Source organism: Theropithecus gelada, chromosome 16 (genome assembly GCF_003255815.1).
Source record: "Theropithecus gelada isolate Dixy chromosome 16, Tgel_1.0, whole genome shotgun sequence".
NCBI lineage: Eukaryota > Metazoa > Chordata > Mammalia > Primates > Cercopithecidae > Theropithecus > Theropithecus gelada.
The window spans coordinates 69,831,087-69,855,191 of record NC_037684.1 but is presented as its reverse complement, the minus strand read 5'-3'; the positions used below and the strand labels follow the sequence as shown (position 1 = coordinate 69,855,191).

At 40.1% G+C, this 24,105-nt stretch overlaps 1 protein-coding gene across 1 annotated transcript in view; it reads left to right on the top strand.

The window, feature by feature from the left end:
* The window catches only part of HS3ST3A1 (heparan sulfate-glucosamine 3-sulfotransferase 3A1), a 103,214-nt gene extending 90,413 nt beyond the window's left edge, over positions 1–12,801 (top strand). The window contains exon 2 of the mRNA XM_025362379.1: positions 11,880–12,801. Within this exon, the coding sequence (XP_025218164.1) occupies positions 11,880–12,501 (622 nt within the window). The 3' untranslated portion in view covers positions 12,502–12,801. The remainder of the gene's footprint in view (positions 1–11,879) is intronic.
* Positions 12,802–24,105: the final 11,304 nt, after the last annotated feature.

Here is a 24,105-nt window from a genome sequence, read left to right as displayed (position 1 = left end):
ACTTTAGTTTTCAATGTTGTAAGGTTATTTCTCTAGATATTATTTGATACTTTGATAGGACATTGATAGAAGCACACCAGCTCCTAGGAGACAGAAACCACTTTAAAACAGAATTTGGGACAATGCATACCGTGTTAGAAATGGTATTTTACATCTTATGAATTACATGAGTTCCCCCAATGAAATTAACATAGAAAGGGGGATCAGGGGTTGAAGCAATGAGCCTTGGAAGTTACTGGTTTATTTTTACTGTTTCTAAGAGTCAATGAAAGAGAAAATGTGTGGAATTGCTTGGGAAACTCTAAGATCCAGCAGAAACATAAAGCGTTCTTACTTGAATTTAGGAGCTCAAAACACTCTTGCCCCTTGTCTCCCAGGAAGATCTGACCTGACTACAGATGGATTCGTTATCTTTTCATGAGGCTCCCCCAAATTAACAATCAAGAGTCCTTGACTTTTCTCTCCTCCCCTAGAGTCCAGGGAACCCTGTGCTGTTTTCTTGAAGTAAACTTTGGTACATATTGTGTCATAAAGACTAGTGAGAATAAGTATCCAGTTTTTTTTTTTCTCTCTCTCTTTCTTCTTTACCTGGTCGTTAAAAGTTTTAAAAGGAGCCTGCTATCAGTGACACTGGTCAGTGTCCCAGCCTCTCACCCTGATGTTTAGCTTATCTTGATGATGGTTTGGTTCTTAGAATTGCATATCCAGATTCAGTTAGTGTGGGAGCTGGTTCAAAAACATAAGTCTTCCTACCCACAGAAGCCAATTCAAACAACAAGTAAAGGGAGTTTTCTTTCCATCCTTATAAGTCACGTTTTCGGAGGGGTCCCACGTAACAACAGCAGGAAAAGAAATATTAATGTGAGTGGGACTCGGCCCAAGGGATGGCGAGCTGACAGCACGGAGAGTTTCCAGCAGTTTCCCCTGCTCCCAGACACACACCATCGAGGACCCACAGGAACTACCTTCTCGCCGTGGCCATGAAAAGAGCATGTTTTTCTAGCATGTTCTGCTGCCGGAGGCTTCCAAAAACAGACACACAGTTCTGTTTGGTTGTACAGACTTAAAAAAAGTACATGTCCATGGGCCAGATTTATTTATTCCTCAAGGCGCATTACCTTTGCATTACAACTCAGGGACTTCCCTTTGCAGGATGTTCTTCCCTTGCAGAAGATAGCCTTTGAAAAACATATGATGTATATTACCTGTTCGCAAGATTTCAGGAAGGGTGATTTGCATTCAGAGATGGATATGTAAAGAATGCATTTGACACTCATATGTTTTGGCAGAATGTCAAAGAAGGCCAGGAACATCAACTAAAAGTCACTCTGATGTCCCTGACTGTTTCCGAAGGTTGAAAGAATATGCACTTTAGAGCTGGATGGACCTGGGTTTTCATTCTTGCCCTATTAGCAACCATGTGTGCTTGGATAAGTCACATTATCTCTGTGAGCCTATTTCCCCATCTGTAAAATAAGGGGAATAATTCTAGCTTTTCATTTTAGTTGTGAGACTCAAGAAATAATACATCAGACCTTGTGCTACGGTAAATGCTCAGTAAGTGTTCATTTTCTTCTGTCTTCATTATCTCTTCCTAAGGACCCTGAACTTAAATTTCTGGCTGCCCTGGATCTATTATTTTTAATGTAGTCCTATCCATGAATTTCATCTTCTGACTTTGACATTTTTCTTTCTTTTTTTTTTTTTTTTTTTTGAGATGGAGTCTCGCTCTGTCACCCTGGCTGGAGTGTGGTGGCACAATCTTGGCTCACCGCAACCTCCGCCTCCCGGGTTCAAGCATTTCTCCCTCCTCAGTCGCCTGAGAAGCTGGGATTACAGGCCTCTACCCCCAGGCCTGGCTAATTTTTTTTTTTTTTTTTGTATTTTAGTAGAGACGGGGGGTTACACCGTGTTGCCCAGGCTGGCCTCGAACTCCTGAGCTTGGGCGATCCGCCCGCCTTGGCCTCCCAAAGTGCTGGGATTACAGACATGAGCCACCGCACCCGGCCTCCTGACTTTGACATCTCATTTCAACGTGTCAGGCACAGAAGAAGCACAGGATAGACGTGGGTCTCCTTCATCACTTGCCTTGTGGAATATAGTGAGACCTCTCTGCTCATAGATTTCCTGGTCTTTCTGCTGCTCCCAAGCCCTAGGGATATATCAAGTTCACTTTCATTTTAACTAACCTCAGCACTTTCTCTTGGCATCAGTTATTTGAACTGCATTCTTTCAGATCTCATTGATTTTGAAATCAATTCTGTTGATGCAGAATTGCCCTGTGTAATTATTTATACAAATCGCTTGATGTGATTGGTGGAGCCATACTTCAGAACACAGCAGCATAATGCTGCACAGAGCTTTAAATACAAGTTAAAAAGGAATTAAAGTCTCACTCCCTACATGAAATCTTAGAAATGGGAAGTCCTACCGACATTGAGGACAATACACTTTTTTTGTTCGTGAAGAAATCGAGGCCAGGAGAATGAAAGTGATTTGCCCAAGATCACACAGCTTATTAATAGCAAAATCAAGGCTGAAATCCTTATTACTATTCCTGCTTTTGAGTTTCCTATAAAACTATGTTGTCTTCATGGAGATACATGATCCATCTGTGTCATAGTTTAAAATAAAACTAATACTATTTTGTCTCCACTAGAATCCTCATGCAGAAATCCTAACTTTAAAAAAAAAAAAAGTAACTGACTCTACTGAAACAGAAATCCAATTTATTTATTTATTTATTTATTTATTTATTTATTTATTTATTGAGGTGAAGTCTCACTCTGTTGCCCAGGCTGGAGTGCAGTGGCGAGATCTCGGCTCGCTGCAACCTCCGCCTCCCGGGTTCAAGCAATTCTCCTGTTTCAGCCTCCTGAGTGCTGGGATTACAGGCACATGCCACCATACCTGGCTAATTTTTGTATTTTTAGTAGAGACGGGGTTTCACCATGGTAGTCACGCTGGTCTCGAACTCCTGACCTGGTGATCTGTCCACCGCTGCCTCCCAAAGTGCTGGAATTATAGGTGTAAACCACCACACCCGGCCCAAATTTTCTTTTTTGACGGGGAGAGGGGACCACTTTCTTCTTCAAAATAATTGTTCACTTTAATAAAATTTGTATTATTTTCCACCTTTCTTTTTTGAAAATGTCTACGTTGTTTCAGTCATAAATCAGCTATCTAGCCTCACCGATTATACTCTAAATATTTCTTTTGTCCTCACCCACCCTGTCTTTCCCACTGTCAGCACCCTAATCCAGGTCTTTAACTCCTCGAGCTTGGATTCTGTTGGAAGAGCCCCCTAAAGTATTTAACCACCTGCAGTCCTTTCCTGCTCCAAACCTGCACACTGCTTCAGATTTAATATATCACTGACATTAAGCAAACCATCATCTTTTTTGGTCTAATTTCGTACAGCTCCCCAGTTCAAGCAGACAAATTTCTTCATCTCATCTGTATTCAATTCAGGATTTAGTTCTTTCAGGATCTTCACATCTACCTTCTGGATAACTCTCTCAGGTTCCCATGTTTTCCATCTGTTGAATTTGCTCCATTGGTGCCATTGTCTGTATATGATTTTTGTAATCCCCTTTGGCTGCTGACTTTCTCTTACCCGCTGCAATAGAAATACTCTTGCACTAGGCATTGGGAGGACCACCCATCACCTTCCATACAGTGACTATGAAGACGTCAGCATACTGCTCAGCCTCTCTGGACCTCAGCTTCCTCGTCAGAAAAACTAGGGAATGTAATTACCTACCTTACCTCTTTTTTGGCTATATAAGGATTAACTGAGAAAGTCGTCGCCCAAATGTTTAGCAAGAGTAACTTGTTCTTCACTTCTCTCTTTTCTGAGTTCACACTCTTGAAACACATCCTCCAGGTTACACTGCACACCACTGTGCTCATAGTGGTCCATGTGAGGGGCAGCTGCTGTCCTTATCATTTACCTGGGGTGAGGGAGAAGTGGTCTTGGAGAGGACGCCTGACTCCTAGGTATATGATCTCCACTCCTTCTCCTTTGTGATCTGAATTTACACAAATTGGAGACACAGTGGGCTTCGTAAATACCCTTTAAAAAAAAAAAAACATGCTTTTCTTGGAGCATTATGGGATATCGGTCCATTTATTTTTTATAAGCATAGTAAAATCTTTATTCAAGTACAACATAAACATAAAAAAAGACACAAATCATGGGATAGAGCTCAATAAATTTTCACAAAATGGACATGCTTCTGTGACCAGCACCAGGTCGTGAATTGGTACTTTTCCTTTGGCCTGGAAGTCCCTCTCATGCCCTCTTCTAGACACCGATCCCTGCTAAGGGTAACCTCCATTTTGACATTGAAGGGGATAGATGAGTTTGGCCTGTTTAAGAACATTTTTTATAAAGGAAATCATACAGTGTTTCCTTTGTTGTGACTGGCTCTGTTTGTTAACACTGTGATGTTCACCCACAGGTTTTGTTTGTTTGTTTGAGATGGAGTCTCGCTCTGTCACCCAGGCTGGAGTGCAGTGGTGTAATCTCAGCTTACTGCAACCTCCGCCTCCTGGGTTCAAGTCATTCTCCTGCGTTCAAGTCACTCTCCTGCCTCAGTCTCCCGAGTAGCTGGGACTTGTAACAGGTGCCTGCCACCACACCCGGCTAATTTTTGTATTTTTAGTAGAGACGGGGTTTCACCAGTTGGTCAGGCTGGTTTCAAACTCCTGACCTCATGATCCACCCACCTTGACCTCCCAAAGGGTTGGGATTACAGGTGTGAGCCACCATACCCAACCCACCCACAGGTTTTAAGTCATTCATTCTGTGTGCTGTTTAACATCTCACTGTTTAAGATCTACGTGCGTCTATTTTGGGTGGACATTTGGATAGCTTGAAATGGGGACTATTAGGATGGTCTGTGAACATTTGTGAACATGTCTTTTGGTGAACATATGTATCATTTCCATTGAGTATAGCCCTGGCCATGAAATGGCTGGGTCACAGTGAATGCACATGTTTGGTAGATAGTGCCAAAGAGTTTTCTAAAGTCACTGTGCCAGTTTACTCTTTAACCACTAAAGTGCCAGTTCCACATTCTCGCCCAAACTCAGAATTCTCTGTGGGCTTTTATTCTAGATGACCAGTGGGTGTGTCATAGTATGCTATTGTGTTTTACTTTACATTTTCCTGATGATCGATGAAGTTCAGTGCCTTCTCGTGCGTTTATTGATTATTTACTTTTTATTTATTTATTTTCCATTTCTTTGTTAGTTGGCACCTAATAATTGTACATACTTACGGGACACAGAGTGATATTTCAATACATGTATACAATGTAATAATCAAATCAGGGTAGTTAGCATATCCATCACCTCAAACATTTATTACTTTTTAGTGTTGTGAACATTCAAAAATCTTCCCTTCCAGCTTGTTGAAAATATACACGAAATTGTTGTTAACCATATTCACCCTACAGTGCTTCAGAACACTAGAACTTATTCCTCCTATCTAGCTGTAATTTTGTGGATATGGTATTCTGTTAACAAAACTTTGCTTCCTTCAAAAGTGCTTATTCCAGCTTTTTGCCTGTTTTTCTTCTATGCTGTGTAGTTATTTTTACTTATTGATTTATAGGAGTTTTTTTTTTGTTTGTTTTTTGCGGTGGATCTTGCTGTGTTGCCAGGCTGGAGTGCAGTGGCCTGATCTCAACTCACTGCAACCTCTACCCCCCAGGTTCAAGCGATTCTCCTGCCTCAGCCTCTCGAGTAGCTGGGACTACAGGCACACGCCACCACGCCCAGCTAATTTTGTATTTTTTGTAGAGACGTGATTTCACCGTGTTGGCCAGGATGGTCTTGCTCTCTTGACCTCATAATCAGCCTGCCTCCACCTCCCAAAGTGCTGGGATTACAGACGTGAGCCACCGCCCCCAGCCCTATTTATTTATTTATTTATTTGTTTTGCATTATAGTTGCTCCTTTAAGAAATTAACAAAACTTTACCTCCTTCAAAATCATCAAGATGTTCTAGGTTTCCTTCCAAAAGTTGATTGTTTCACCACTTATATTTGTATCAGCAGACGACCTGGAGTTAATTTTTCCTAGATAGCTAGAGGCAAATGCCAAGATTTATTTTTCCATATAAATAGAAAATTGACCAAACGTCATTGATTAAAAATAAAATGGGGAAGGGTAATAGGGTAATCGTTTTTTGGAAGAAGTACTTTCAGAGACGACCAATAGCACTTCCAGAGGGAGGGTGAAGGAACAAAAGACAACATGAGGGCAATGAGAATTCAGGGCAAATGGCCCAAATGGATAAGAAGAGTGAGGCACATGAGGGAAGTTCTTTTTATTTTTTCTTGCACATATTGGATGCACCATGCATATGTGTTGTTGAGTGTCATGGAAGGCTGTCTCAGGTGGTTCCCGGATCATAGAGGTGGCAGTGATGCAGCCAGTGCTAGAGTTCTACACTTGCCTCTTGGACCATCGTTAAGGCACAGCCATGGAGGCAGGTCTGTCCCCTCAGTAGTGTGGCAGTGGGAAAGTCCTCTGGGTCATTTTAGTACTCCCACCATTAACTGCTGGTTGAAGGCTGGGGTAGAAAACAGAAGACAACTTAGCGTGTCTATCATGGTTCCTGCTTGACCATAACACTTCCTGCACCACAGACGCACAGCAGCTCTAACAACCCTAGGCCCCGAGAGCCTTACCCAGGGTGACAGATCAGATCCAGAATGGAATTCCCCAGCACAGTGGAGTGGCATGATGTCTGAGCCAGATTTAACATTGCCCAGCAGTTTCCGTCCTGGCACAACTGCACCCATGCCATGGAAGGAAATGAAATCCCCTTAAAAACGGAGCTCATCTCTCTCACACCATTATAAGATAATAAGCCAGGCTCTGCCCTTCCAAATAATGTAGCCAGCTCACGGCCTTCAGACCAGGCATCCTCACTGTCTGAATGACAAATGGGCAGGTGTGTCAGGAACATGGCAAAGAGCTCTAACTCTCTGAACCCTTTGTTAGCTGGACTAAGTGGAGTTCTCCCGGAAGTTGGGAATTCAGAACACTGGGTGACACATTCTTAAAAAGAATGCTTCCCTCTATTCCCTACAGTAATAGTGGCCATGTTGACACTTCATTACAGTCCAGGAATTTTGAACCTTTGATTTGATTTTTCTGGTAAGGTGAATAAACTGAACATGGAGATGCTAAATTACTATCTCGTGATCATGCAGCAGGCAGTGGGCATGGACCACAAACCTCATTTTTTGATTCGAGATCAGCTGCACAAAAATCTCATAAATTATATTTCCCTTTTAGCAAAACCACAATCTCCTTCAGCGGTACCTTGTTCTAATGTTTAATTAACCATAAAGCAAAAAGACTCTTTTGTCTAACTAATTTCTATCAATGCCACTGAAATGTTTGTTCTCCCTTAAGTTCTTTTTTAAAAAATTGTAGTGAAATACACATAACATAAAATTTACCATTTTAACCATTGCTAGGTTCAGTAGTGTTAAGTACATACACGTTGTTATGTGATCAACCTTCAGAACTCTTTTAATCTTATAACACAGAAACTTCATACCTACTGAACAATAACTCTCTGTTCCTCTTCCCTACAGCCTCTGGAAACCACCATTCTACTTGCTGTCTCAATGAATTTGAGTACCCCAGATATATCATATAAGTGAACTCATACAGCATTTGTCTTTTTGTGACTGGATTATTTCACTTGGCGTAATGTCCCCAAGGTTCATCCAGGTTGGAGTGTGTGTCAGAATTTCTGAATAATATTCCATTGTATGCATAAACCACATTTTGTTTATTAACTCATCTGTCAATAGACACTCGGGTTGCTTCCGCCCTTTGGCTATTGTGAATTCTCTTTGAGTTCTATGGGAAGAAGAGCAACTGTGTGTAATCTACCTTGCAATAATTCTTAATTTGCTTGTGAAATTTCTGCTTATCTTTGCCTCCCTCAGGACAAAACAAATACACTTCTATATTTTTTTTCCTTACAATGTTGATCTCAACCCATTTCCTCATCCTTATACCTACTGTAAATGTCTCCAAATTCTACTCACTATTTAGAGGGGAGGTTGGAATGGTCTACACTACTTAGCTTGGGAAATAAGTTCTCCTAGGACCTATGCCTCCCATCATCCAGTTGAATTTCTCCTATCCTTCCTCACCTGTTCTGTCTTCAGGCAAGCCTCACGTGATTTCTCAGTGCACACACCTTCGTGCTCCCATAGCCTGCCTGGTATTTCTATAGACCTTTTGTAATACTATAATAGATCTTTCACTACCCATCCTGGGCCCCAGCTTTTACACAAAGCACCGTCATAGTATTAGGTTGGTGCAAAAGTAATTGTAGGTGTTGCCATTAAAAGTATTAGGTTGGTGCAAAAGTAATTGTGGTTTTGGCAATCATTGCAAAAGCCACAGTTACTTTTGCACCAACCTAATATGTACCTTACTGTGGTAAAGAAGAATGATTTCCAAGTTTTAGACACTTTGAAATGCAGTATTCCAACATACATATGCCTTTTGTTTTATATGCTAGTGTGATGCTTTGTTGAACATTAAAATGCAGTAAGATTTGCAATAAGAAAATGTATGAAAAAAATGTATCCCCTTCATTGACTTTTTTGAAAAGAAATGTCTATCCCTTTTATTGACTTTTTTGAAAAAAAGATTTAAAGATTGCAATTTAAAGAATTCTGTTGTGAGTCCTGTCACAAAGCAACCATTTTCTACAATGTAAGCTTGATTAGGATTTATTTAGACTATAGTTTCTTTATTTTTGCAGAAAGAAGCTTGCAGGTAGCTTATAGTTAAGCCCGACTCTCCACACCCACCCCATGCTAAATCAGTCAGTTTTCCTCACCCTGCCAATGACAGTAATGAATGTGTTTTTCTTTTGCAATCCGATTTTAGCTGTTTCCTCTTCAAACTCCTCGTATGTTGGATAGCCCTTTTCCCTACTCTATTGAGATTATTTAAACTATGGTTCCTTTTTTTAGTGGTTTTAGCAGTGTTTCCTCTGGCCCAGCGCAATCTATAGCCTCAATCTCTGCAAAGTCTCCTGCAGCTCTTGCCCACCCCAACCACACCCATACACCCAACCCCTTCCCCAGTAGGCCAACCAGGAGCTCCCAAGTGAAGTATTATGCTCTCTCTATTTTACTGGTCAAAATTTGAAATAAAGTAGTTAAACGTCAAAGATATGTAGGAAAAAAAGAGACAGGAATGCTGGCTTTTTAAAAAAAAAATCTATAAATACTCTTTCTTATCATTTCTGTGTAGTTGATGGTTGCTTTTCAAGCCCAAAACTTTTTCACACATTTGATTAAATTTCCTTCACTGACAAATTCCAACCATCTCTGGATAAATCTCCTGGCTCACCTTAGACAAGAGTAACGTAAGCTTTTATATTAGGTTGGCCTAGCCAACTTTTCAGTTCCATAAAAGGAGTCACAGAGCAATGAGTTATATGCATTCACACCACGGAATCTGCATAGATGGTTATGCCAATGTGTGTCTCCTTTGTGTCAACACCAAACTATCTGGTCTTCGCTTACTCTTACCCAGACCTTAAGGTCTGTCTAGGAGGTGGGTAATGAGGTACCTTAAGAGTTATTTTGAAAAAGGAAGCTCACATTTATTTCAAAAATTAAAAGCTCAGAAACAGAAAGCAAATGCCTATAAAAAGTAAAGCTAACCCGACTGAAGTGACAAAAATAACCGCCCCACCCCGCCAAAAAAATGGGAGGAAACCTGAGTATGGGCTAAGGGAAAACTTCCCCTTCAACTCCTGAAGGGTTGCTGAAAATCACTGATGAGAGGCAGATTCATAGGAGAAAAGGCATACACGCTTATTACTGCATATGCAAGAGCCTTCAGAGGGAAGACCTAAAGATACAGAGGAAATTGTCCATTTTTATGCTTGGGCTTAGCTAAATATGAACAGTTGTATAGAAATATGATTGGACAAAAAGGGTATGATCTAACCCAAATAGACCCAGTGGGGGAAGCCCGCAAGGCCTCTCTGTCTAGATTCTTCTTGGCCTCTCTGAGCATGCCTTCCTTCCTTCCTTTTAGGCGTGGGGCAGGACCCTCTCAGGAATGAAGATCTTACAACCTACAGTCAAACAGGATAGGTCAGATAATTTCTTTATGGCCAATTTTTATACAGAAAAGTGGAAAGTTAGAGTAATGTTTTTAGGTTTTATGGCTGGCTTTGGGGAAAAGGAGTTCCGGTTTCTATGACCTGTCTTGGGGGAGAGGGATTTTAGTTTCTATGGTGAGTCTTGGGTAAGAGTAGGACTGAAAGACAGAGGGGCAGGAGAAGTTCAGAGAAAAACTTCTGCTTCTGAGGCTGCTTTTGAGGCCTTCATTTTGGAGTGTTGTTTTCTGAGTCCCAGTACCTGCATCATTAAAACTAAGGGAGTATCAGGGCCATCAGATTGCCTGAGAGATTGAGGAATTTGTGCCAGAAATAATGCAGAGGGGAGCAGGAATACTTATTAATCCATTGATAGGATGTTTGTGAATGACTTTAAAATAATCCAGCTGGCCTGGTGGAGAAGCAGAAATGAAGGGATTTAGAAATAAAATTGGCCATCCTGAAGTTTTCAAACTGGATGTGAGGTGTATGAGATGGATTTGACAATTTTCTCTGCTTTTGTGTATGTTTGACGTGTCTCACAAAATGTAGTTAGCCCAGATGGTGTAGCTGGGACAAAAATCACGGGGAATTAATAACTGCAAGCTCCCATGACACAAAGTGTATCCTTTCCTTGCAGATGCAAAATAAAAACGAACCACAAATTCCATGAACAAAAGTAACAAATCTATCATCAGAATTAAAGATATAATACAATCCTAGATAATGCCTACATTAAAAGAGAAATCAAAACTACAAAATGAAATAACTAAAGATCTCTGACTACCCATCTGTCTGTATCTATCTCAACAAATAGTGCATTTAATTGCAGTATACTTAAGTTGGAAGAACAAATAGATGTAATCTCTCCTGTTCATATGTTTTGACTGGCAAAGCCGGTAGAAAGCCTCCTTGAATAGAGAAGCACTATCTGCTTTATCAAGACTCCAACTGGGTTTTTGTTTTTAATGTGACAAAGTGATATCTCATTTGTCAGGAGGAATAAACAGACAAGAATCATCAAGGGCAAGTTGAACAATAGAAAGTCAGAATGTACTCTGGTGTACATGAAAATATACTATCACACGATAATCACTTATAATTGGGCCAATGTAGAAAGGAATCAACATATTTAGAATATGATAATGATGGCATTTCAAATCATTAGGCAAAAGATGGATTCTTTAATAAGTCTTGTTTGTGCCTGCAAAACTCAGGAATTACAAGCATAAGTATTTTGTGTAATATGCTACGTGATGTTGAATATAATTGCTTTGTTTATAAGAAAACTACAGGAAGGACTCAGGATATTTTAATACTATCTCATAACAGTATAATTGTGTTGATGACAATATTCTAATTCACCTGAAGATTTTGACCAAGGTTATTTTCTTACAGCACTGTGGATAAACAATAATAAAACACAGAAACTTAACATGGCATTTATTCGGTGCCAGGCACTTTTCTAAGCTGTTGAGGTATATTAACTCGTTTAATCATCACAAAACTGTACGCGATGGGTAATACTATTATTCTCTGCTCAATACACGAGGAATCTGAGGTGCGGAACTCGTTATGCCATCATCAGACATCTAGCAAGTGGGCGGGGGATGGGGAGCTGGAATTGCTGCCTGGCTCCAGCGTGTACTTGACCGTCTGTCCTGGGACTGAGCTCTCTATGCACATCTCTGACGTGCCTTTTTGCTTTTCTCAGGGACCTGATGCCCAGAACCCTGGACGGGCAGATCACCATGGAGAAGACGCCCAGTTACTTCGTCACGCGGGAGGCGCCCGCGCGCATCTCGGCCATGTCCAAGGACACCAAGCTCATCGTGGTGGTGCGGGACCCGGTGACCAGGGCCATCTCGGACTACACACAGACGCTGTCCAAGCGGCCCGACATCCCCACCTTCGAGAGCTTGACGTTCAAAAACAGGACGACGGGCCTCATCGACACGTCGTGGAGCGCCATCCAGATCGGCATCTACGCCAAGCACCTGGAGCACTGGCTGCGCCACTTCCCCATCCGCCAGATGCTCTTCGTGAGCGGCGAGCGGCTCATCAGCGACCCGGCCGGCGAGCTGGGCCGCGTGCAGGACTTCCTGGGCCTCAAGCGGATCATCACGGACAAGCACTTCTACTTCAACAAGACCAAGGGCTTCCCCTGCCTGAAGAAGGCGGAGGGCAGCAGCCGGCCCCACTGCCTGGGCAAGACCAAGGGCAGGACCCACCCTGAGATCGACCGCGAGGTGGTGCGCAGGCTGCGCGAGTTCTACCGGCCTTTCAACCTCAAGTTCTACCAGATGACCGGGCACGACTTTGGCTGGGATGGATAACCATATAATTTAAAAAGAAAAAAAAAAATCAAAATATAATATATTTTTTTACCAATCGATAGAGAAGAGGCAGTTTAATATTTGTGCTGAAAATATGTTTCAGTATTTTTTTCAATGAATGTTAAGAGATTGTTCTCACTCCAGCCCCATCTTAATGGATAACCAACGCCAAACACGTGGATCAACAGGAAAGGAAAAGTTCACTCATCTAAACGCTTTCAATGTTCAGTTTTTATTTTATGTTCTATGTACCCAGTCATAAAGTATAAGCATCAGTTGTCATTAAAAGTTTTCAGAAAATCTTAAGGATAAACCTCTCTCTCTTTTTAATACAAGACCCTGATAAAATTGATATCTATTCTTATATTTTTCTCCCTTTTTCCTGTGTCACTTTTTCTTAAATTATTTCCCAGTTAGTATTATCATGTTTGTACCCCACTTCACAGTTTTCATAGTGCTTTCAAATACACGTTTTTGATCATACTTAAAAAAATCTTGCTCTGTCGTATAAGAGCACAGTAAGTAAAGATTATTATACAGAAAGAGAATAAAAATAAAAGGTTATTTTACAGAAAGGAACACTGAGTCTCTGGGAGGCGAAATGATGTATCTAAAGGCTAAATGGTGGACCCTGGACAAAATTGCATCTTCCACTTGTTCCATATTTTATGCCACTTTTTCCAGGGAGAATGGGAAGGAAGATATCTGCGCCTTTAGAAGTGGTTAGCTAGTTTTCAGATGATCTGAAAAGGGACAGAAAGAGTGTTTTCTTGTTTTCTAAGTTCCATGGCACCCAGTCTCATTACATAGTTCTGTCCAAGAAAACTACTCAGACCTGGACACAATCTCTCTTAAGAGCAGTCTTGCCTCTTGGCTACTAAAAATAGCCTGAGATATGGAAATCTTGACTGACGGATGCTTGATTGAATTGGAGAGGAATTATTGGATTCTTGCACGGAGGACAAGGTGGCCAGCCACGCTAGGGGTAGCACAAGATGTGTTAGGAACATAACTTACCCATTTGTTGGTTTAACTGACTTTTAAAAAAAAGAAAAACAGATTTCAATTAGCGCTTACAAGTATGAGTCTCGTGTGTGTTTTTGGTTTACCTCTTTTTAAAGAGAGAAAACCTACCTTTCTTTGTAGTATCTCGCTTCTAACTTTGGAGCTAGTACTCTAAAAGAATTAATTAGCAATTCGTTTTCAATGTTTTTGTTTTTCATGGATGGAAGATGATCACTTTGTCACTTTATCCCCCCCCCCCTTCCTATTTATACCATTTATAACCTAATGTTCGGTAATATTTGGAGAAATATTCTAGGAAATTCATTTGTGGGAAAATGGTGGCTCTTCCTCTTCTCTCGTCTGTTTCTGCCCATCCTCCATTTAAATCACTCAAATAAATCAATAGTTTATTAAGAGTATTCCTTTCCTCTCTGAGTGGGTATTAACAAGATTAGCGTTAATGGGAATTAAATTGGTTTAGGGAGGAACACATATGCACGAAATATATAAAACATTTATAATTAGCCTGTCAGCAACATTTTACTAGAGGTTTAAACCCAAGAGGAAAAATGTCTTCTATTTCATGGAAGTTTTCTTTATCTGCCAAAATTTAAAGGACCAGACACTCTGAAATAATATTCTTTTTCTTCTCTAATGTTGTCAATCAAAAGAAACTAAAGTTGTTTTAAAATATGCAATACAATTGTACATTTACCATAGATGCTGCAGCAGGTGATGTAAATATTTCTTGAGAAGCTTAACATAGGATCAAAATGAAGGAAAAAAATCTTTTAAGTGTTAGATATTGTGTCATTGCTCCAAATCGTCGATTTATCTGTTAATATCCCATTTACAGGAGTTAAGTAAACCCCAAATCCAGGTCACCTTTTTTCAGCTGATTTCCTTCATGGCTATGCCCTCAATTTCCCAGTGCCACAGACTGTTTTTATTCTACTTGAATCACTAGCTACAACAAGATAATTCTTATCATCATTTCTCTTAGCTCATTTTGTTTGTACAACTGATTCTTTTGTAAGTGTTTGCTTGGCGTTATGCAAAAGTAGCTTGCGCAAACAAACAATTGCATTCTGCAACCTTCATTTTTTTAATGTGAAAGAAATAATAAAAGAACAGAATTGAATGCAAAGGATCTCTTTTTGAACGTAGATATTTTTGTTCATATTATTTTCAAAATGAATGACTACAGAAAATGCCAGGAAAATCTTCTAGCTTCTATGAGTTTCTTAGAGTGTTAGAAGTGATAAGTACCAGCAAAATGTATAAAGATTTAGAGTCAATATTCCCTAACAGGAATATCCATTCATTTCTGCCTCTATACTGTACTCATCCCTGCTGTGCATGAACTTGACCTCACATTTATTTTGTCCATTTAACTACACCAAATCATAGGCCCTGACCTCGATTGGAACACCTTAGCATCCATTCTCTGAGCTGTCTGCTCCAAAGCCATGCCTCCCAATCCCCTTCCCATTTCTTAGAGGTATAGAGTATTGTCTTTCAAGAAGAACACCTAGAAAATACAGTTTCATTTTGAGCAGTTTGCTTCCAAGGTCACATCTACAGTGTATCCATTCTCCAGAGAACTTAACCACTTCTAGGGAAATGAATTTCATTTCAATAAATGGATATTAATATGCTTCTAGAAAATGGATATTGATTATTCTAGAAATATTAATCCCACTCTAATTTTCTTATTTTCAAAGGATCTTCAAAGTTGAAATGAACTTCAATGGTCATTTGGATCAAATTCCTGTTCAGCACCTGAATCCTTTCGTTAACTTGTTATGCAGGGGTTTAAAACATTGACATGTCTGTAAATTCTTAACTCTTGATATTACAGTTGAAAAGGGGATACATTTCTCCTAAACAGTCTCATCGTATTCTGCCAGCTGAGACCTGCTGAGTCCCCAGCTCCCCATGAAGATATCTTAAGTTCAATATGTGAATAAAGAAATGTGTCTACAAAATAATAATGCCTTATATTTATATTGCAGACTGACCTTTCAAATGCATTATTTCACCGTATACCAACAACAGCAGCTCTCTACTCTCATTAGTTTCACTTTACAGATGTTTCACTAGGTTTCACTAGGGCTTAAGACACTGGTGCCCAACAAAAGGTGAATTTGCATCCCAGGGCAATGTCTGGAGATATTTTTGGTTGTCTCAAGGGTTGAGGAGTGTAGGGTGCTAATAGCATCCTGGGTAGAGGCCAGGGATGCTGCTAAACATTCTGTAACGTGCAGGAGAGTCTCCATCACCAAAAATGATCTCAACCAAAACATCAGTCATGCTGCAGTTCCTGGGTTGAGATGAGGATCAGTCACAGCTAGTGTGTGCCTCAGGTCTAAAAGCCACATTCTAATTAACGTTGGACTGATAATTCTTTCAGTCACCACTCTAGATTTTCTCTTGAAAATCTTTCTTTTCTGTTATTTTCTTCCCTCCCTCCCTTCCTCCCTCCCTCCCTCTTTCTTTCTTTCTTTCTCTCTTTCTTTCTTTCTCTTTCTTTTTCTTTTCCTCCTTGCTTCCTTCCTTCTTTCCTTTCCTTTCTCTTTTTCTTTCTTTCTCTTTCTTTCTTTCTTTCTTTCTTTCTTTCTTTCTTTCTTTCTTTCTNTCTTTCTCTTTCTTTCTTTCTTTCTTTCTTTCTTTCTTTCTTTCTTTCTTTCTTTCTTTCTTTCTCTCTCTCTCTTTCTCTCTCTCTCTCTCTCTGTCTCTTTTTCTTTCTTCTAATAAGCAGGACAATGTTTACTGTTGTGCTTTGCTGGGAAAAATGCTAAAGGGAACCAAACTGTATTATTATAATGAAGATACAGAAGCAACTTGCAACAAATGGATAATTGCAATTGTGAGAAATGGAATCAGTCAGCTTCAGGTGGAGAATAACATTCCCATAAAAATTTCTAAAGGCTCTTTCAAGTTCAAGCCTTGCAGTTTCTATTTGCCTCCACAACACGGCCATGACTGTATTTCTTGTCACCTGACAAAACCAAAGTGCCTAGAGAGAGAAGTAAATATCTCCATGTCTGTTAAACAGCTAAATTCAGATGGATGTGCTACGGTTGCAAATAGCCTCGAGTTGCTGAATAATAGCAAAGGAAAGCAAATTCCTATTGCCTCATATCCTAGAAACCCCAGAACTTTGTGCATCATTTCGATAGAATCAGAGAAAAGAAAAATGTATGGTTCTCAAACACAAGAAAAGTGTTGCTGGGATTCATTCCAATATAAGTCTTGGTGCAGAAAAAAAAAAAGGGGTCCCTGTTTATTCTCCTATTGTATCCTATAATCACTGAAGGAGAGTGAAATTTTAAAAACCCAACCCCAAGCCCTGTTGGTGAGGCACTGGTGTTATTGTAGAATTTGTGGTCCTTCAAATATCTTCATCAACATGCAAACAGATTTGCATTGAGTCTCTAATATACGGAAGAAGAACATGGATAGGAAAATTATAAATCTGTTTGCTACATATTGGAATGCTGAAATGGCAGGCGTTTCTTTAAAAGCTTGAAAAAGGGTGAATTTGGGGAAATTATGAGGCAGTGCGACATCACATACGAAGTCATAAAATAATAAATTTTAGTTACGCCAGGAGGAAATAAAACTGAAAATAGAAATTGTTTCTAATATATGGTTCCATTGTGGGATATCAGAAAATGTTAGTATGTTTCAGGCTACAGCCCAATTTTTTTAGTTTAATTTCCAAATGTTGGTTGTATTCTTTTAATAACAATATGCTCAACAACTTACTGTCCTCTGGTTTTCCTGTGAAAATAAAAGGGAACACTGAAAGGGCAGCACACATTCTGGTGTGAGTCCTTTTTGCTCTAAAATGTCTGGGTATGACATTTTAGTTACTTTTGAGGGATCAGATAGGATGAGATCTGGTGTCCTTCATTAGCTCTGCCTGGAAGATCCACGACTATGCTAGATTTTGAACTTGGTGCTAACTTGGATTATTCCTAAGAGGGCTTTTGTGTAACTGTCTAGTCTCTACGTTGACCATTAGGTCTCTCCCAAAGTCATTTTATAATAAACCTAGAGTGTTCCCCCACACCCCAAGGGGAGTTTGGTTTCATTGCAAATAGAAATAAAGGTCTTTCCCCCTCCCATCTTCTACCTCCATGCTTCTCTCACTTTCCGGTGACTTCTGCCACATCCTGCCTGTGACTAGTGATCTTTGGCATCTGATTCTTCCCTCTCTTAAGATGTACCATATCTGAGGATGTCCATTTCCTACTTCAGATTCCCGGGAAAAAAACTGCAGCCCACCTAGGGCACTTGCTTTCAGCTTCAACTCTAGGAAAAACAGTCTGAATATCTGATATAGACACCTAGAGAGATGAACGTGAAATAGGCTTCACTTTCCCCAAGAGGATTTACATTAGGAAAATTAAAAAACCCCAAAGGAGGATGGATGGAACTGAATCTGAAAGGATGGAGGCATGTTTGACATAGGAGATGTGCATGTTGTTGAAAGGATGCTTACCTAGCTTCCAGTACCCCAACCCCTCACTACGGACCTGAAGAACCAAGGGCAGTAATGTGTGGCCTTCCACTCCTGAAAGGTTATCTGCCTCTGGTCTGGGCAGTGGCATTTTTCTCCCACCTGTTTTTCCAGAAAGCCTTATCTAAGCTCAGATTTCTTTATTTCAGGCCTGCAACAGCTGGTCAACCAGCAAACTGTAGGAAGCAAAGAAGCTTTATAGTCATTTCACTGCCATTTTTCAGAGGCAACAAGAGTTTTTGATTAAGTGCTATCAACTGATACCTTTATAGCCAAACCTAATTTTTATTTCAGACGACTTGATCTTACTCCTAAATTCCAGGTCAGTTGTTCTTCATTATACAAAGTCCAACTAAATATCCTATAATAGTAATACCTTACCTTTATACAGAATGGTTCAAAGCATGTTTATATCAAAGAGGGTATCGACTTTAGACTTGAATAGTTTTTTTTTTTTCTTTTTCCTTTCTAGATTAAAAAAAAAGTTTATATGGTCTATTGCAACTCATTCCCATCTTGGGCAAACCCCACATTTCCCCTGAGCTGAATTACTTACAAAAGTCTTTTCAGCATCTTTCTTTCTACCCTTCTTGATTTTACTTTTTTCCTCATCTGAATAAACTTTTACTCTTCAATTTTTTCCTGTACCTTATGTCAAAAACTATTTTACATATTTTTTATTACTCTTTTCTTTTTTCTTCTTCTTTTTTTTTTTTTTTTTTTTGAGACAGAGTCTTGCTCTGTTGCCCAGGCTGGAGTGCAGTCATGTGATCTCGGCTCACTGCAAGCTCCACATCCTGGGTTCAGGCCATTCTCCTGCCTCAGCCTCCCAAGTAGCTGGGACTACAGGCGTCCGCCACCATGCCCGGCTAATTTTTTGTATTTTTAGTAGAGACGGAGTTTCACCCTGTTAGCCAGGATGGTCTCGATCTCCTGACCTAGTGATCCGCCCTCCTTGGCCTCCCAAAGTACTGGGATTACAGGCATGAGCCACCGTGCCTGGCCTCCTCCTTTCTTTTCAACAAGACCCCTAATTGCTATTTCCCCCTTTTGTAACAATCTGGCCTCAAAATTATACCTTACTTTTCATTTCAAAGTGCTTGGCTTTCGTCCTACCCTCTTTGATGTTCTTTGCCCTTTCTCAAATTGTGCCTTTCCACGTTAGGGAAAGTTCTCTTTAGAGAAAAATCCCCTCCCTACTATCACTGAAGCATATGGCATTTGAAACTTTCTTGTGGCTGTAGCTTTCTTATTCCTTCCGACCCACTGAAATGCAAAAATTCCAACTGGTTGACTTCCAACTGGAAAGTAATTCCATATCGAACACACCTAGCTCTTCTTCTTCTATCTAGCCATAAACAATGAGCTCTTTTTCAGACTCTTTGGCCCCTGCTATTTGCTGAGGCCATTAATAAAAAGTTCTTTATCAACAAGATGATGCATTCTACTAGCCCAAGCTATATATAATGAACACACAGAAAAAATTGGAAGCAGATCTGTTTTTACCAGCCTCATCCTGTCTTCTAACTGAAGTTGCAAATCTCCCACGTGTAACAATGCCCATAGTCTGTTTCCCTCATCATTCCTGCATGTCTGCTCCTAGGTTGCTTACCAGTCTGGTCTGTGCCTGCTCATTACCGTTTATTTCTGTGATGCTTTCATTATTTAATAGACTTTTGTTCCAGTTCATCATTTTTACTATTGTGTCCCTTATTTATGTGGTTGCCTGTTTGATGTTTTCCAGATCTCTCAACCTGTGCTGAGTAGGCTTTTTCCCTGACACTCTGTCATTTGCATAAGCAAACTTCCTTCATTTCATTCCACTTACCTGATGAATGAAAAATATATATATATATGAATGAAATATATATATGACTGAAATATATACATATATATATATATATTTGAAATGGAGTCTTGCTCTGTCACCCACCTGGAGTGCAGTGGCACGATCTCAGCTCACTGCAACCTCCACTTCCCAGGTTCAAGCAATTCTCCCTGCCTCAGCCTCCTGAGTAGCTGGGATTACAGGTGCCCACCACCATGCCCGGCTAACTTTTGTAGTTTTTAGTGGAGATGGGTTTTCGCTATGTTGGCCGGGCTGGTCTTGAACTCCTGACCTCAGGTGATCCTGCCTTGGCCTCCCAAAGTGCTGGGATTATGGGCATGAGCCACCGCACCAGGCCAATTATATATATATTTTACCCTTACATGGCACTTCATACCATGAAAGAGAAAGCAATGGCTTATCTAATCCATCATTTTCTTGATCCTGTCTTTTTTTATGATGTTCTTTAGACTCACCAGCTCTTTCTGTGCCCTAATAATGAAACCCCATGGCTTGTATATAATCTTGTGAGTAATTTTTGATTTGGCCACAAATAATGAAAATTTGCATGAATCATTCAATCCCTCTGAACCTTAATTTTTTCATTTATTAAAAAAAGAAGAGGATTAACAGTTCTGTCCGTCTCATTCCAACTGTGACAAGTCTGCAAGCATTCTATGGTTGAAGCTGTTACTAATAATTATTTTTCTTCTGCCTTTTAAAATGGTAATCTTTAAGTCACTAACTTTACTAACTTCTCATAGGCTGCTGAAACTGTGACCAAAGTTTGTTTTTAGAAATAACAATCAGTGCTAGCTGGCCACTGAGCCTTTCCTTTCAATAGAAATTGATCACATTTGTCAATGTTAGAGAAGTGGTCACTGCCCTTGAATTGTGTTTTTCTTGCTACTTCCCCTGAAGTCCTAACATTATCACCCTTCCTGAACTCTAAGGTTTCTGAAATAGTTCTGTTAAAAAAAAAAAAAGTGCTTAATAACAGTTTCTAAATTGAGGGTATCTTAATCCATTCATTTTTGGCTCTTTAATTTACAGACAATCCCCTACCTTGAACAGTAAAATGTAGCTATAAAGAAACTCAATCATTACTTCTATCATTGCTTTGATCTGGCCCAGACTGGTTTTCCTTTGACTTAGGCTATTTTCTGTGAATTTTTATGACCTGGTTTCTCCTGCCTCCTGCACCATTCCCTGCTTTTGCATAAGGAGGTAGGCACCTTACCTTTTGAATTCTTTCTACAGAGAGTGCACCATTTATAACCATTTGGAAATGGGGACCAGGCTTCTCACCTCTTGATAGGTCATATAAATGCCTTCTGAGTCTACAGTTTACACAAAGGTTATTAGGTGGCCAGAAAAGGCAGTATCTGTTGCTTTATTTCCCAGCCTCTATCGTCCTTACAACTAAACCCGTGGCTTTGATTTGTGGAATTTTTACTTAGGTTCTGGGATGCCTTTTGAATTCACTTTTATAAAAGGAATTTTTTTATTTTGTTAAAAAATACGTAACATAAAATGTATTATCTTAACCATTAAGTATATAATTCAGTACATTAAGTACATTCACAATGTTGTTCTAGAACCATCATCAATATTCACTTCCAGAATATGTTATCCTAAACTGAAGCTCTAGATCCACTAAACAGTAACTCTTCATTCCCTCCTCCCTCAGTCCCTGGCAACCACCATCCTACTTTCTGTCTCTATTCTATGTACCAGAGGTCCCTCCTACCTTGAAGGCATACTCAAATTTTGATTATTCAGCTCATTTTGTTTTTCTGCAAGCAAGCTCCCAATTGTTCAGTCCTGCCCAGCAGCTGAATATTGTCTGCTACCTCTATAGCCAGGTTTTAGACTTTCCAGCCCTTCCCTCAGTTACTCCAGATCAGGAGGTCTGCCCAAACCCATCTGTTTGACTATATGCCTGATACGTCTTGCTAGACCTCCCTTGCTTTTATCTACCAAGGCAGATTAGGAGATTGGACAGTAGTCTTCTATTTCAATCCACTCAAGCACTGGAAAAGTCTCTGTAGCCCTCTTTATTGATTTTACTGCCTTAGTGATCTCCTCCCTGGTCTATTCTAAAGCCAAGGGAAACCAGTTATGATGAAATTCTTCCAATGGCTGTGGCCCAATTTTTTCTTTACACATTTTTAAATACATTTTCTGCATGTTATCTTTTAACTTGACCAGATTTCTCACAGGAATTTGAAAGGTAGCTTATGCATCTTTGGTTCCTCTCGATTTAATTCATAGTCCCCGGGTAGCTGTTGTCTCTCCTGAAGGTTTCCCGTGAAGAAATCTCTGATTTACATGGGGCACAGAGATAGCAAAAGTTCCTTCTGCCTTCTCCTGCCTCTGCCATATGCAGGTGAATTCACTACTCGCTACAAAATAAGTGAAGCTCAAGCTTCAGACTCTTCAATGGTGCTGAGTACTTTCCAAGGTCCTTTACCCCTACATTTCTACTTTTGTATTTTTCTTCTTAAAGGGACCCCTAAAATTATTTGAGTGTCAGGGTGTCAGGTGCTATTAGACCTATATCCACTTTTGCTTGCTTGATTTGTTTGTTTGTTTGTTTGTTTGTTTGTTTTTGACAGAGTTTCACTCTTGTTGCCCAGGCTGGAGTGCAGTGGCATTACCTTGGCTCACTGCAACCTCCATCTCCTGGATTTGAACGATTCTCCTGCCTCAGCCTCCGGAGTAGCTGGGATTACAGGAACCCGCCACCACATCTGGGTGATTTTTTGTATTTTTAGTAGAGACAGGGTTTCACCATGTTGGCTGGGTTGGTCTCGAACTCCTGACCTCAGCTGATCCACCCATCTTGGCCTCCCAAAGTGCTGGGATTACTGGCGTGAGCCACTGCGCCCGGCCTGCTTGCTTGATTCTTGAAGACAAATTTGCCATACCAGCAGAATGAAACTTCTTCCCTTTTAACCACCTTCTTTTTTCTTTTTCTTTTTCTTTTTCTTTTTTCTTTTTCTTTTTTTTTTTTTTGTTGATAAAGGGTCTTACTCCAATGTCCAGGCTGAAGTACAGTAGCGTGATCACGGCTCACTGTAGCCTTGAATTCCCAGGCTCAGGTTATCCTTCCACTTCAGCCAACCAAGTAGCTGGGAATACAGGCATGTGCCACCACACTGGGCTAATTTTTTGTACTTTTTGTAGACATGGGTTTTACCATGTTGCTTAGGCTGATCTTGAACCCCTGGGCTCAAGCAATGTGCTCACCTTGGCCTCCCAAAGTGCTGGGATTATAGGCATGAGCCACCATGCCTGGACTCACCTCCTTCTTGATTAGTACATCTCAAATCCCACACTCGCCTAGTTCCTCAGTTAGATTCTCCAGTTCCTCTTCCTTATTCTCGTCATTCGCATCTGGCTGATGGCATTCGTTTGACAAAGGGTGGCTCATGGGTCTGTGTAAGAAACGAATGACAAGGCACTGCAATGGGTGATCATTCCGTCTGCTCCATTTGAAAGGACTGGTGATGACGCAGTTTAATTTTAGCTGGTAGTACCAGGTGAAACTGGTCAACACGCCAAAACCAACGATGACTAAGGAATTATAACTTACAAATCACCTGGCACCCTTTTTAGGCCCTTCTTAGCCTATATTCTAACATACATATTTATTACAAAGAATCAGCGTACTGTAAATTATTAGTTAAGACCATGGCCTTTCAATTTGAATTCTAGATTTGCTCATTTCTAGCTTGGCGACTTTGGTAACAGGACTTAATCTCTCTGTGCCTCAGTTTTCTCTTCTGTAAAGAGGGGATGTTAATAATGGCATTCACAACAAAGGATTGTTATGAGGATTAAATTATTATGTAAAATGCTTATATCAATGCCTGGCACACAGTAAATAGGATGTGTTTCAGCTTTTATATTAGCTGTTGTTTGGGAGCTTTATATTCACTCACTTTCTTGGTTCAAAAAAGACTGTGGTATGCATGAATATGTTTGTGTACTTAGGCATTCTTATATTCCAGGCCTCTTTGCACAGAGATTATATAATTTGAGATAATTGCATTGCATCGTGTGATTATTTTACCTTGAAATTAGAGAACTGCTAAAATATGCAGTGGAAGTTTCCAAATCCTAAAACTCTCTTAACAGCTAAGTAGAAATTAGAAGTAGAAAGGAAAAATTTGAAGCCATTGTCTTAGACCATTTGGCCTTCCATAACAGCATGAGATAAACTGGTTGGTTTACAAGT